The 16,354-nt window shown below is 47.6% G+C and overlaps 1 protein-coding gene across 1 annotated transcript in view; it reads right to left on the minus strand.

Annotated features, from left to right (window-relative positions):
- The window catches only part of LOC119436382 (sushi, von Willebrand factor type A, EGF and pentraxin domain-containing protein 1), a 696,898-nt gene that overhangs the window by 148,637 nt on the left and 531,907 nt on the right, over positions 1-16,354 (minus strand). Inside the window, exons 10-11 of the mRNA XM_049657392.1 lie at positions 13,619-13,798; positions 11,026-11,202 (exon numbers count right to left, since the gene is read on the minus strand). Coding sequence (XP_049513349.1) covers positions 11,026-11,202; positions 13,619-13,798 — 357 coding nt within the window. The remainder of the gene's footprint in view (positions 1-11,025; positions 11,203-13,618; positions 13,799-16,354) is intronic.

A 16,354-nucleotide genomic window follows, 5' to 3' on the forward strand; every position in this document is an offset into this window, starting at 1 on the left:
TTGAAGAATCGGCAAGTTGCGAACGCGCTTACACCGCGCTGAAAGCAATAACTACATTGATTAAAGTAAGGAATACAATGACATCCTTTGGTTTGAGGCGACTTCGGTCTTTCTGGACTTTTACATTCTGTTCAAACAGCGCAAAATACGACGCAAGAAGAAAAAGGGGAGTATACAGGAGTAGCACTGCTAGCTTCCAGCTGCACCGGGGCAACAGGTTTTTCAGAGTCGAGACGCGCGAGGATAACTCGCTGCACGTTACATGCACACCACCAGAAAGTCCGAGCCCGGCCCGGGCCCGCGTCAAAATACCCGAGCCCGGCCCGGGCCCTGGTCAAAAAGCACATGCCGTGCCCGAGCCCGGCCAGAGCCCGTGAAAAAACTGCCCTATCAGGCCCGGCCCGGGCCCGGGCTTTCGGGTAAGCCCGAGCCCGTGCAGTGCTCTAGTGTGGAGTGTCAGCACAATTACTCGCCAAAACTAGTATGACAGGTTAATTAACGCTTTATATTGGTCACTTGGATCACATAGATTTCGGCCTATATTGCCGAGTTGCGAGAAACTGGTTATTAAGCAGAACCTAATCATCCAAAATTACCTGACATAAATGACTTAAAAATTATTCTGTTCATGTCTGCAACGTCACGGCTCAGTTCATCGTGGAATAAAGGGACTTAACCCTTCCAATTCGAATAAGACAGAAGGCATTCTTTGTAACGATGCGCCGTAGTGGAAGCAAACAGAGAAACCAGCGAATAGGCGCATGCACGAGGGAAGCAGCGTACGGGCGCTGCACTTAACCTTAGGCACGAATGGCCTTCCACAGAAAAATTCGGGGTTGTTTGCACTAGTGGCGCAAGGCTAAAGACACAGCGAAGCTGATCGGTTCCTAGCTGGTTCTGCTATACGAAGTGATGTTAAGTTATACGAAGCAATGCCAAGTGATGCTAAGTTATACGAAGTGTATAAGCATTTCCTCGTGGTCCGTGATATCGGGGAACGCCTCGCGAAGCACCTGCAGTCCGAACACACGTAGCGGAAGTGGGGTGAAAAATATGCACAGTGCACGGGCGGCACGCAGCAGACGACATGCCGGGATGACCTCACGGCGCATGCGCAGTATATCGCGCTGCTGGTGGGAGCTCGGCCGAGCCGCCGCCAGAGGCGCCTGCTGCAGTCACGGACACCGCGAGCGTTCGGCGCTAATGCGGGGAAACGGAGAAGCGCGGTTGGCGTCGGCAGCACCTCTGCTCGTTGCCTCGTTGGTGCTGCTACAATTTGTTTCTCACTCTCTCGCTCTCATTTTTTATTTCTATCTCCCGAGCATTGCGCGCGACGCTCCGCGAGGTGGTTGCTAGGCAACACAGTGGCAGGCAGCTGCGGCGTTGCTGGTTTCCATGGCTATGGCGCGGCTGGCTTTTCGTGAAACAAGCACGGTTTACGGCTGGCTTAAACAGCTTCGCTGTTAAAAAAATGGGGGGGGGGGGGGGGGGTACACCACACGTTATTTTAGCACATTATAAGTAAACCATACTTTCGCAGTGGTCACAGACGCTGTGCGAGTATTCCATTAAAGCAAATCGAAACGGCCTCGGAGGAACAGCCACGCTGCCAAAGGAGCAGTGGACAAGACGATAGAGAAATTGAAAAAAAGAAGGTTGGATCTATTGGTAAAATGGCCAAAAAGCGATGACCAATAGAGTGGGGAAGTGACAGCACACTAAGTCGGAGAGGCTACGCACACTTACGCAGATTATCCTGTGCGCCTTGAGTATAGACTGGATAATAGGCCTCTTACCGAAGTAAACGTCCTGTGAGCCTGGCCTACCAGCTCATTGGCCCAGAAAGCCACATGAGCTGCACTGTAGTACTTGAAGGTGACAGACTTGATGATGATGATGATGCCTCAATAAACGGCACAACGCACTGTGGGGGATGGGCCTCGAACCGGGTGGTATTATGATCGTAATTTAAAAGAAATTAGTTTAAAAATAAATAAGTAATAAAAATTAAAGGAAAATAAATGAATAATTGAAGATGGGAAATTAACCGATAATAAAAGAATTAAGTAGTCTATACTAAGTTAGTCAGCCTTGCCTAGATAGGAATAGTAATATGAGTTTAATAATAAATTAAATATAGTAAAGGATAGACGTAAATTTTGAATAATCATATTAATACTAATATAATTGTGATTTTGTGACAATACGTTTTGAAGTTGCGAAATATATAATTTATTGAAGGATAAATAAATCAATCATGGAAAGATTGGAAAATATTAATAAGGCAATCTTTTTGTGTCACAAAGAAAATTATAAATGGCTCGGCAAATATTCCCGTGGCTATATCCTAGGCCGTGGCTCCAAGTGAGAGTATAACTGGACTGCTTAACGGCAGTCCTAGATTGCGAAGTGGGATTTCCAAACATCGTTGTCGATGATTAGAAAACCGCCGACACGATAATAAAAAGTGATCGATGGATTCTGGTTCGTTGCAGAGGTCGCATAATGGGGATGCCGCCAGACCACATCGGTGCAAGTAAAAATTTAGTTGTGAAATACGGCAACGCAGCCTTGTAAATGTTACTTCGAATTGCCGTTTAGGCCACCACTGTCGGTTCCAAGAATAATTTAGATGTATAAAATCTGTAGATTTGGCTAATGCGAGGCTTTCCTTGTCTTCGGTCAAAGAAAACTGCCTATATCTGGTTGCAGTGATATGCGCAGTTGCTGGCAGTACAGATATCGCCGGACCTTTAAAGAAGCTCGTGCTAAAGAATCAGATATTTCATTAAGTTGGATGTCTCGGTGGGGTGGAGCTAATGTATAAAACGTGTTCAAAGCTGTCGAATTTGTAGACGCGTTCAGTGCGCCGCATACAGAAACGGAATCTGTTACGATAACAACTTTTGTGACATGTAGCGGTAACTTTCGCAATGCAAGAACTATTGCCAGAAGTTCGGCCTGAAAAACTGATGTGTACTCTGGCAGGCGAAGTGAAAAAGACCAATCGAGGGATGAGTTCCCGGCTGGCCACTCCTGTCTTCTTTTTCTTTCGAGCTCTTCCATTCAACCCGCACGAGTAAGGTAACAAAGTTTATAGGCGCAACCTTTCCTTCCTTCCTTCCCTCTCTCTCTCCGCGCTGGATCCGAAGCCGGGAGTTGTGCGAGACTCTTTTCAGGGTGTGCGAGTCGCATTATACTATATGCATAACTATAAATATGCATAATTCAATCGAGCTTGCAGACAAACTTAAAATATATTGCATTAGAACTGAAATATGGGCTAGTTGGTAACGATTCACTGTTAAACTGCAGAGCGCACGAAAGACGAAGGAGACTGGCAGAGTTAACAATCAGCGCTTGTTTGTTTAATCTGCCAGTGCCAGTGTCTGCCAGTGTCTGCGTGCTGCAGTTTAACATTGAATCAAAATATATTGTCGATGGAGCGTTCTGCGATGTTTCCAAAATGTCAGATAGCCCGAAAATTACGCTTCCGGAAAGGTAGCATGCCATTATCGTGAAAGGGTATACGAGCAAAACTGGCCACTGGCCACTCTTAATAGTTGCGAGCTCGCGCCTAGAGGGAGGGGGATTCACCAGACCTTGAAGACATCCAGGTGGCTTGGACTGAACGGGGGCGCAGCAACTATCAACCCATGAACGGAGCTGGCTTTTAGGCCAAGAAAATCGCCATGACTTCAGGCGTGAATAATTTCAATAGCGACGGGTGAAGTGGGGCGCTGTCACTGTGAAGTGGGGCGCTTATCACCTGCTCAACAACGCACCGGAAGGTGCCTTGTTGAGCCGGTGATAAGATTACCTTTATTCATTCAGAGTCAAATAAATGCTGTCTTCTGTACAGCTTTTTCTTCTGAAACGACATCTCTCATTTCTCACTAATAACAGCCGTTCGGAGAAACCAGGCATGTTTTGTGGGATGATTCTATTAAGCCGCACGTTTTGTGGTCCACTCAGGTTCGGCCTAACGGGAGCCTAGTGTATTTCGTGTTAAACGTCATAACATTTTCGGTGCACTTGTACTAAACACCTAACGATCTATGCCTTATTGTTAACAACAGCTGGTACATAAAAATAACTTTGGTCTTGCAGTGCTCCTAACTTAATATTCTGTATGGACAAGAGGAGACTAACACCATGGATTAAATACAAATCATTTTCAGGCAACTAGTTGAAGAGCAAGAACTCCTGCTTTGATGCAAACGAGGGACAAAAAAAGAAACAAAACAAAACAAAACAAATTAGAGCAACAAAGGACAGGAAAAGCGCTTAATAATACGAAAGATGTTGCAAAAGCTGCGCGTGCAACTTTTCCTCTGTATCTGAAGGGCTTTCCGAGGTGCGTAAGCATGAAACGCACGCTGTTATATACAAGCGCGTCATCCACCAAGAAACACTCGACCTACTTTCAGCAGTCCTACACAAACGGACGGAGGCAGCTGCAGAAGCACCCAGCGCGGCCACTCCACAATCACCTCGAATCAAGCCGCGTACTTTCGCATATATCCGTCAAGCAGCCCAGAAAACTTCTTGCTTCGAGCGGAACCGGGAAACAGATTGCTATACCAATGGAGGACGCGCCAGCGTTTGCGCCGGCAACAACCTGCAGTCCTTTCTCCGAAGACGTTCAATCGCACCCAGAGATTTGCTGAAAAGGAACTCTCTTTCTCTTCGTTCCTCTTTTGAACATGCACAAAACGTTTTTCAATACGGAGTTTCGCTCTTAAACAGCTAGAACGAGAGAGCTCGTGCCGACAATTGCCTCTCGGAGAAAAGAAGTAATTTAACACTGCTTGCCACGTGCGTTGCCTAAAACAAAAACAAAATAGACTAAGTCGGCAACTTGAATGAGAAACCTTTGTCTAAGGCAGGCGCTCCGATTAATATGCACGCGTAGCACATTTATGGTCATATGCACCACAGATGAATTATTTGCGCTCGAATCGAAATAACTGCGTGCCTGTCTTCCGTGAGCGGCGCACGAGGTGGAATACATGGGAGAAGCTGACGCAATGCCTGCATGTCTTATATTCTATCATAAACCGTGTAAATATTGACTTATATACTATACATGTGTGGTATATAAGTCTGCAGAAGATAACTTGTGCGCTATATTTTATAAGTGGATCAAGAAACGTAACAACAAAGTAAAAAAAAAATTTTCATTTTTTTATGGAACCTAAATAGAACGCACTCGCTTTCTCGCAGCGCTTAATGGAAAATGAAAAAAAAAAAATACGGGAATCCCACGCACTGTGGGAATCGATGTAAGCGAAGCTTTCTGTGCTGTTTGCGTTGATTGACGATAATTAGCGGCGATGTTGACGGCGACCGTTTAATTTCTTCAGCGTTTATTGCAATACTAGAGAGGCGGGTCTTCAAAGGTTACCTTGTGTGTACCACAGGTGCTGTTTGTCTGCGTAGCACAGAGAACCCACAGCGAGACGTGTTTACTTGACGCGTTGTTGTGCGCCATTCACAGTGTCCGAGAAGGTTAGCATTGTCATTGCCTCTCACAGCACGTCGCATCGTGGTAGAAGTGTTAAACCTTATTTGTATTATGGTACTTTACGCATGAAAATTACCATTGGATTATAAGGCACGCCGTAGTGCGGGACTCCAGATTAATTTTGACCACCTGGGATTCTTTAACGTGCACCTAAGTATACACGAGCGCTTTAGCATTACTCGAAGTCGCGGTTTCATCCCCGTCGAAATGCGGCCGTCACTTGTCGGGACCGCAACTGCCACCTCGAGTAACCACATAACCACTATAAGCTATCGCGGAGGGCACAGAAGTATTGACTTGCGGGGCGTCCGCTTGCGTAGTGCCTTCCTGATCCTGCGGTGCTTTAATGCAACTTTGCGTCCGTACGCCCTGCGTCAGTTGTCCGCTTGGTAAGTTTAGTCGGTCTTTTTTTTTTTTTCAGAAACTGCAGAAACGTACCGTACTGGATCGCAACGCATACTGAATTTGCAATTATCGAGTTTGTCCTCAACTGTTACCATCTCTAGTAGTAGCATTTCCTCCAACGAAGAGACCCCAAACAAGCCGTGCCTTCTGACGTCTACTTTCCCCTCCCCCCCCCCCCCCTCCCCCCGTATGCGCAATACCGCAAGTTACGAGTTGGAAATCATTTCGTGACTGTGACAGCTTTGTCCATTTTCCGCCTCCTCTCTTCACCTCCGCTTTCCCATTCAATCTACCTCCCCTCTGGACTGTTGCGCATGAGTACAAAGGCAAGCGCAGCACCTTTTGAAGTGCTATTCCGGGGGTCACGCATAATTACCGCGGTCTAGAGGGTATTGTAGCGATGCCCAGAGAGCTCGAGAAGTCATTGTGTCGACGCGTGGGAAAAGTCTAATAGACCGCAAACGAGTTTTGGACGTCGCTCCTCTGCCGCGCTCCTACTATGTATGTGTACGCTCTGAACCACCCCCAGGCTATTCCCCGGCGCTGTGTGCCAGAAAGCAGGAGCAGCAGCAGTGGAAAAATCGAAGGAACAGGCAAAAAAAAAAAAAAGCTGTTGAATGTCCCAGTTTGATGTAATAAGCAGGCAATTTCAACCACAATTATTCTGGCGCTGACAACTAATCCCTCCAAAATACCTTAGCCCGATTCAAGTTTCTCGCTCCGTTCGTCAACATCCAACCAAAGTTTATGTAGGCTGTGGTTAAAAATTTCCTTCGCAACAATATCGACCAATAGAAGCCATTTACCCTCGCGTGTTGGTGCAACCGTCGCGATGGTTCAGTGGCTACGGCGTCCAGCTGCTGAGCACGAGGTCGCCGGCTCGAGAGCCGGCCGCGTCGGCCACATTTCGTCGGGGGAGGCACGTTAAAGAATCCCAGGCAATCAAAACCATATATTTCGGAACTTTCTGCTATGGAGTTTCTCACTGCCCCAGTGTTGGTTTGGGAAGTTAAACAGATTAAAAAAAAACGGGCATAGAAGCCTTATATATATATATATATATAATTAGATATGTGTCGTACCTCTCTGTGCATACACTTTTCATCACTTCCCTCGACAAGCATCACGTCTCGCATTCGTCTTTTTGACGCAGACAGCTAACAGCAGGCGACGAGACTTGCTCATGTCATTCGCTAGTGATGCCACCTCGCTAACTCAAGCAGGCTTCTTGTCACTTAGATTTAAACATTGTGTCAGATCTCCGTGTTCTTCCAAAAAGAAATGTTTGTCCCTAGGTAAATTGCTCACTGTACCGAATTCGTGCATTTTATATTCGAGGAAAGTTACTATCGGCGGACAGACCATACTTGCGAGAACTACGTGATGTCGTGAAGGAACGCTCCTGGCAAACTTACTAATAGTAAAGAAATAGTTATTTATAGTGAAATATGCGTCTATTGAAAAAATTTAATTGTGTGTTTGCATGTGTGTGTGTGATTGCCATGCTGCGATCGCTGTACCGTCGTAGTGCTACTTCGAGCTGCATGAGAAACAAACCAAGCTATCATTTTCATTCATTGCCTAAACACTTTGAATACACCCTGGTACACATTATAAAAGGTGCACATGAAGTGAGAGTGGCTGTAGGAACGTGAACACCACCGTTCGGCTGAAACCTTGGCACTGAAACGTTCAGGCTGATTGATCCCATAAACATTTTTTTACTATTATTGTGAGACACAGTGTTGACAACGAAGAACTTTGCCTTTACTATCGGTAAGTTTGCCAGAAGCTTTAAATACGGAAAGAGAAACAGAACGGGGCTTCGTTTCGTCTGAGTTGGCGAGGCTTCTTGCACGTTCTTAGGGCAACCTACTTAGGGAAAGATAAGTACTGAAGCTTTGACATTTTACTACCCGAATACGTGCGGCAGCATGGACCACTTACGATGATTTCCAGAGGCCGAAGGGAATCATTCGCAAGCGGATGTGGCTCCTGCCTGTCGCCCACGTGCTATTTGAATGGATTGAGCTGTTCGCACGCGAGATTTTCGCAGAGATGCTGCATACTCAAAATATCGAGTATTTGCGCACACTCCACTAGAGGCCAGCGCGCGCGTGCCTAAGCGCTCTGAAATCGTTTTAGAAGGGCGCGTTCGCGCTTCCTATGTCGCTCCACTTGCCGTTGGTGCAGATTCACATGCCCGTACGGGGCAGCTTCCGATGTTACGCACGCGTAAGCACTCACGCGAACAACGATCTCTTGGAGCTCGATCGCGCTGTTCCCTCTCGTAACGGCTGCTCTCAGGGTAACCCCCGTCAGATTTGTCGCTTCGAAGCGCTCTGTAAACACATCGCGTACAAGGCAAGACCCAAGTGCCTGATAGCTGGAAACATCTCAGCACGTGCTGCTAAGCCGCGTTTAAGAAGCCGTCGGTTCTAGCGGCTGGATCCCAATATAGTGTGATCGCCCATTAGTGTTCCACTGAGCAATACTTGAACCACGCTATGATGGAGTGGAGTACTGCAGAGAGAAGCAGTGGCACAGATTAATCAAAACATGCGCCGATCCTCAAAAAGGCACGTGGTTATGTAACATTTTTCTTAGAAATTGACAGACGCAGGTAATATTAAACAAGACACCTTTTTGTAGGAAGGGTGCACAGTTGTCTAAGTTCCTGTCATTGCTGTCAACTGCTGGTTTTCGGTTACGCACTTTACGGTTCATTCAAAAAAGGGTGTGTTATAATAGGGCCACTTATGTGGCAGACCCTGCGCTCACATATAGATAAAATATAAACGGCGATTGAGCAGAAACAGATCTGCGTTTGCGTCATCTAGTGCCACTGATCCACTGAGGCAAGCTTTCAGGAAATCAAAATCTCGCCTAACTTCAAGGGACGTTCATAAAGTTCGTACTATCGGTGCCATAAACTTGGAGCAGGCGTACAAGATAGACATCAAAATGAGTGCTGACGTTTTAGCGGAATATGAAAATTTTGCTCTTTATAGTACAGCGGAGCAGACCTAGGATATCAAGACAAAAATAACAGCGTCTACCATGAAAGTTGATTGAAGCACAAGCAGTGATCCGGCTTTCTGCACTTGAAAAGACCCAATCCCAGGAGATTAATGCAAGATGATGACGGTGACAATGCCCCGGCTTATGACGTTGTTATGAAATGGTGCCGCAGATTTCAGTGCAGTCGAAAAAGCCTGGACGACACGCACAGAACTCAGTGGCCGACAGTCGCGCGATGATGAACCCCAAATTCATGCGCAAATGGAGGCTCGTAGTGCTTGCTGACCGGCTGATAAGTGTTGAATAAATAGCGCAGCAGTTTAACGTGATTACTGGCTCAGATTAAACTTTCAACTGAGTCTCATCGCTTAATATTTGTTCCTTCAAGGAATACTACGAGCTTTACGAACGCCCCTCATACAGCTCATACTGCGAAGTGGGCTTGTTCTTTCTGATCCCGATGTGTTTTCTGTCATAACAAAAGTGTGTTTCGTGGGATGCCGTTTGATACGTCGCACATGATTACGATGTAACTGCGTGGTTAGAGGGCGTGAGTGCCCGTCTTCTCAACTGAGCTACAGAGAGCGCGAACACACAATCCGGCAAACGCCATTTGTTGCCACAGCCTAGATGGCGATGGGGGCAATACATTCACAGTAGCCGACATAAGAACTCAAAGGAGGTCCTCAAGCATGTCATCCCGCCTTCGTTTTGAATGTCTGCAGTAATCATTCTGTGCGTGCCATTATTAAATATTTGAGCCTGTTCATCAAAGCAGTTCGTACGCAAGAGCGATTGGTATGGGCAGGGGCCGACCAATCGTAGCGGCGAATATCTTATTGGAGAAAGCAGCCGACCAATGAAAAACAATTCTTACGAGCCAAGTGTTTTGTGAATTCCTGAGGCTGGAATTCACACGCACGCACGCACGCACGCACGCACGCACGCACGCACGCACGCACGCACGCACGCACGCACGCACGCACGCACGCACGCACGCACGCACGCACGCACGCACGCACGCACGCACGCACGCAAATTGTTCGTAAGCACCTTATGTCATCGACTTTATGTCATGACAGTTTCTACTTTGGGACCGCTTGATGCTCCATAAAATATGTATGCCCGTTTATGTACAAGCGATATGAACAACAATAAACTGGAACTTGGATTGGCATCGTTCGCTATATCTGTCGGCTGTCACGATCGGTCGGCGCCTGTTGTGAATTAACTACTCTAGCGTAAGAGCTGCTTTGCAAATACCACGGATCGGTTCGCAAGAACATGGGCAGGTCCATCTCGAAAGCGAACAAGCAATCGTCCTATCGAGCATGCTATACTTTGAGAAATCAGGTTTTAGTTCTGCAAACCTTGTTCTCCCAGGACCAGAAAATTGAATTGAATATCAGAAAAGGCTACCGGTCATGAACAATCTGCTCGTACGAACACAGAGCAGTTGTCACGCTAATGTGGGGCTGGATTTGCAAAGACCTTCGTCCATAAGTGCGGCTTGCCATTGGCCGGCCGGCCGCTCTCACTAATATGTCCAACATCACGAGTGACTGCATCCGGTCTTACCAACAATTCTAGCGTAAGAACATTTTTTCGAATACGAGCCATAGCTTGATACCGGTAAATTGTGGTAGCGAACATAATACTGTAGGTGGCCGGCCAACGGCAAACACATCTTATGAATGAAAATACAAAAAAAAAAAAAACTTTGTGAATTCGGCCCGTTTACATGGCTTTCGTACGCATTTTCAACTCGTGATTGGAAAGACGGATATGGTGGCCCGTGATGCCATGACGGAAAAGTGGAAAGTGCGACGGGCACCAGCCAATGAAGCATATTCGCTTACGAACCGCCTTCTAAATCCACAGACCCGGATTTACGAAGCCGTTCACATATGCAATACAGGTTGGTGAGAACACGTAGTACATTTCCCTATTGATTGGGGAGTGATTTCTGCGCTGACTTTTCTGTGATTTGCCATAAAGGAAAAAAAAAGGAAACAAAGTGCGGACGCCACTGCATACTAGTGCGATCCCTCGTCCGCTGTCGTCCTACTCACTCTCTCGGCACAAGGGCACAGCTTCGTGTGTCCAATTCCCGAACTGGCAGACGGTGACGTTAGGTCCCACCAGCTGGTATCCGTCGGTACAGCGGAATAGTGCCCGCATGCCATGGTCCGTCTTGGGCGCGATCACGAAACCATGCGCAGGCCGCTCGGGAAGGCTCTTGCATCGAGCTGTCCGCATGAAAACAGTCGCCGTATGAAGGGAAGTAGAAACGCGACATACATATAAACAGAACGTTTTATCGTACAATTACTAATCGACATTATGCCAAGAACCACTAACATTAAAGCGACACTGAATGAGATTCTTTCCACAACGCCTCTATTTTCTTCCCTCTGATTCGTTCTTTCGATGCTTTCAAAGCGAATCATTCTTTGTGGAGTCGGGTGGCTTTTGATATTGTAGTGGTTGGTTGGAGTATGGAGAGGAGGAATGTGCAGGAGGGGCGGAGATGAGGTGCTTGTGAGGAAGCGGAGTTGTGGAGAAGGTGGTGCACGCCGTCATCCATCGTCACAGCAGAGTGAACAGCTCTGGTCGGTCGGTGGTAGAAAGAACGAGCCCGATGGGGCGTATCGCGTAAGGCTATATTATACAGGACAAAAGCAAAATGCCCGCTTGCGCCGAAGTTCTGGCACGGCAGCTCGTCTCGTTGCCAAGCCTGCGCTTGACGGCGAGGTGCAGCCGTGCCAACAGCCGCCGTAAATGACAGCGCTTCAACTAAACAGAAATAAGCACATTGCAATACTTGACAGTATTACACTGGTAGAGACAGGGACATACAAACTTTAATGAGCCAGGACCTTTGATTCCACAGTGCATAATATTCTGTTAGCTAAACTAAACTCCATTGGCGTGGTAGGGAGCGCGCTAGAACTAATTAGTACCTACTTATCTAACAGACAGCAAGCCGATTGTGTTTCTGAAACTATTACAACTTCTAAATTCACGAACAAAAACGTCCCGGCAGGTTCGATAATTGGTTCTCTTGTATTCATTATATATATATATATATATATATATATATATATATATATATATAATGCTAAGAAACTTTGCTAAGAAAGGTTGACGGTGTGATAAGTTGACCTTACGGCCAACTTATCACACCGTCAACCTTTCTTAGCACAAAGTGTTGGACAGCCTTTCTTTCACGTAGATTACACAATTATAGTTACAAGTGACAGGTCCATCGATACCTTAACTAGCAAACGTACTACCGCTGTGAGAGATGTGCACCAGTGCGAAGATAATGGTTTAACAACTAACAAATACAACATGGTTATGTTAAATACAACACATAAGCCCTGCGCCCGAGAGAGAGAGAGAGAATAAACTTTATTGTACGAAGAGTGGTTGGTGTGGTTATTCTCGGGTGGAGCCCTCTTGTAGAGCCCCACTGGCCGCGGCGGCTCGCCGGGCCTGGTCCAGGGTCGCCAGTTGGCTTCCCAGTGCCAGCTCGGAAAGTCGTGCCTCCCAAGACCACGTTGTGAGTGTCTGTGATGAGCTCACCAGCCTGGATACTGCCTCGGCTGGGCGTTCCGTACACTGGTATGTAATGTGTGTCAGTGTGGCTGTGTGATCGTTGCACCAGGGGCATACACTGGTTGTGTATACCTCTGGAAACATCGCGTGCAACCTTGATATGTGCGGGTAAGTGTTGGTTTGAAGGCGGCGCCAGTCCCTGGCTTGTTGGCTGCTTAACTTGGGCGCCCGATAGATACGCCTATGCTTATCACTCTGTCGACGGCTTCGTCCCCCTTTCACTCTCAAAAGTCTCTGCTACCCTAACCTCGCGGTATGTGAAACTTGTAGCTAAGAAGTACGCACGAAAGACAAATATCTGTGAATACGACCCGAACGGTTAAGAGTGCTTTCGGCTACACGCTTCTGTATGCGACTTATATTGACTTCTATAGAAGTCTGACTTCTTATGTGCGTGTTAAAATTATTGAACGAATCGCTAGGGTTGGAAAACACTGAAATGCGGGAAATTTCTGTCAAACCGGCGCCGCGCACACTGGCATCGAAGGTTTCAGTCTAGTTTTCACTCGCGCCGAGAAGTATAGGTGAGTAGCGGAGCTCTTCTTACAATGAACAAACAGCTCCCGTGTTGGGCCCGCACTATAGTTAAGTTATATGCCTCTTACAGTTGTGAAATATGTCTTGGTTAAGACGGGTACTGTAAGAATGATGCTGCCTCAAGAAAGAAAAGGGGGTGAAACCAGCAGGCATATGCTGTCCGCGCAGCAATGCGCTACGTGTAGACGGAGTCTTGCCTGCCATATTCTAGCCCCTGCTTTGACGATGTAACACACAATACAAGCGACAGAGTACACGTCATGCTCTACAGACCAGTTAGAGATGTAGGGGTGGTGCGTGCAAGGAAAGACAGGAAGTTAGCGTAATGACGAAAGCAGTGACCGGATTCAGGTGCTACGGCTGCATATGTGCACCAGCTCAGGTGACAGATATCACCAACTCGTATCCCCTTCTAAATTAATATCGAAGGCAAAACTCTGCTCAACTGTTGTGCGGTTCTACTTTCGTCCAGCCACAACACATCTTGCGTGTGCTGTGGTAACCCACCTGGCGCGCAGATTGGCAGATGCGTCCACGATCCGTTGTTGCACCGTGGCGGCGTGGAATTATAGGCTAGCTCGTAGTGCTCGTGGCAGCTGACGCTGAGCCGGCGGCCGTGCTCCAGCCGGGACTCGGGGGTCGATAGATTCACGTATGCGTGCTCCAGCGTGGGAATCTTGCACGGCGCTGCATCGAAAACATGTTCGTGACGTGTAAGAACCGAGGCAAGTATTCACAAAAAGTTATTACGCTAGAATTGTTCGTAACAGCAAGTTCCAGCCAATCCTGATGCTGGACATATTAATTATCGAAGGCGGCCGGAAAGTGACAAAGAGCGTGCACTTACCAAAGAGAAGCTTCGTGAATTCGGTCCCGGATTCCCGGAGCTTCTCGTTCATAAGGGCATATTGTCATTGGGCCTATGTTAATAATGCGTTGGCTATCGCGATTGGCCAGGATCCCTTACTCGAAGGCCGCGGTTCCGCCCATTTTTCTTGGATATGGTGATACGGACGCATGCCTTTTATGAACTTCTAAAAGAGCAAGTAGGTCGGGCGCCTATTAAAGGTCCATGCTTAACGTTACTGTTTTTTTTTTTACAGGCACTTTGACAGGCACAGAGCAGGTGAAAGCGTCGCCGCTGTGGCACTACGACACGCTGCTTCTAGCTGTGCGATGGACCCAACTTATTTCTTCTATTAGCTGCGCCCTGCGAATTTCGTTTTCATTGTTAAGGTGCATTTAGGGGCATACATGCTTTAGAGCACCAGCTCCAGGTGTCTGGTTTGTGTTATTAGACAGGCTAACATGCGCGGTTGCATCTGGGTGCGTGTGATTTTGAGTTATACATAGCGGTGTCACAGCTTCGAAAGTGCTGGACATGTTCAGTTTGTGTGACTGTTATTGTCGTTGTTTAAACGTATAAACAACAACGCATATTAGACAGCTCGGGTGACTATATAACGCATGGTTTTGTCATCCGATTTCGTGCGCCGTCCGATGTGCGAGCATATATATATATATATATATATATTAGAGAGAGAGAGAGAGAGAAAGAAGGCATACAAAGGCCGGGACGTTAACCAGATGTAGTTCCTGTAGGCTATCCTGCACGGGTGGAAGGAGTAGGGGGATAAAAAGAAAAAGAGAGCGGAAGAGAGAAAGAAAGAAATAGAAAAGAGAGGCTAGCACAAACAAACCGCGCGCACTACATAGCGGTCGCGAGCGGCGTTCTTAGTCTTTCATGAAGGCCCGTATAGCGCAGGAACCATAGTAGCATGAATAAAACCTTCTGCGCGGAGTTTCTTTGGGAGCAGTGACCTAGAACATTTAGTTCTGATAGTGGACGATTGTCCAGCTGGTCTAGCCCTCTGTACATCACTTGCCTCTCAAGCGCTATAGAGCGGGCAGCGTGGTTATTCACGCCATGGTAACTCAGGCGGTATACATGTATCTGTATATCCGGAGACAACGAACGTAAACGGTACATGGTACAAACGTTCGAGTCCCACAGGGGCAACGTACATTGACGGGACATAAATCGCAGCTCAGTCGCAGCGTCTGTTCACGGAAGCAAATTTAAATAACTTGACTGCTTTCAAGTGCAGATCGGGCAGCTTCATCGGCATGGTCATTCCCGCTGATGTTGCAGTGTCCCGGAAGTCATTGAAAGATTATGTCATGTCTCTTGTCATGACAGCGATGTATGTCTGTCGAATTTGTGAGGCCAGTTTTCATTGGATTCGTGACGCATTGGGTTTAGTATGCACCGAAGCGCTGCCTTGGAATCACAGAAAACTATCCTTTGTTGCGGTGGCTCCTGGTTAATGAAATCAAGTGCAGCACTGAGCGAACCAAGATCTGTACCCGTCGATGTGGTCAGACATGATGTCTTCAATTTGATTTCTCCAGATTTTGCTGGGATGGTGACTGCGGCGGCGTAGCTCGTGAGTCCCTGCTATCACCGGCATTTGCCACTCTGCGAGACTGATGGCACGAAATGAATAAAATTTAAAAAAATTAATTGAGGGGGTTACCGTCCTGAAACTGCACAGTGGGTTATGAGGAAAGATGCGGTGGGGGGCTCCTGTTTAACTTTTACCACCTGTTTTACAGCGAAGCTGTTAATGGCTCAGGCTTCGATGGTCGCGTCCGGATGTAGGAAAAAACTCTCATTGGCCTGCATGCTGTAAGTGCAAGTGAAAGCGCGCGAGAGATGCGCGCTTTCACGGGGAGCGAACGCACGGCGGAGAGCAAACGCCACTACTTCCGTCGCGCGAAAGGCCGTGGGGGGAAGGGCAGGCGACGTTTAGTTGCGGCACCAAATGCGTATCTTGCAACCGGGCGCAAGGGGAACTGGCGACTCAATCTCCCACGCGAAAGGAGGACAGTGGGAAGACAGCGCGGGAGGGAGGGGTTGCGGCTTCTGCTCTGCAAGCAACTTGTATTTTGCGCGGCGCCGGGCGGACGCGCGCACCGTATCTTGAAAGTGATCTGCAACACGGCTCCTACCATTGTATGAGCTGTGCTTTCGCCGCTCAGTTTCCGTTGAAGCGATAGACCGCATGAACCTTCGCTTGCTGCTGCTGACGCGCTTGCTAACGCCAGCGTTTTGACAGCGGTTGTGTGCGGTCACACAAACAACGCGCTGAACTGTTGTCGACGGCGGTGGCATTTTGCTCGCGTTCGCACCGAACGCGCGCGCCGTTGGTGACGTGGTTATGAAGAACGTGCCAACCTTTG

This window comes from Dermacentor silvarum, chromosome 1 (assembly GCF_013339745.2).
Source record: "Dermacentor silvarum isolate Dsil-2018 chromosome 1, BIME_Dsil_1.4, whole genome shotgun sequence".
NCBI lineage: Eukaryota > Metazoa > Arthropoda > Arachnida > Ixodida > Ixodidae > Dermacentor > Dermacentor silvarum.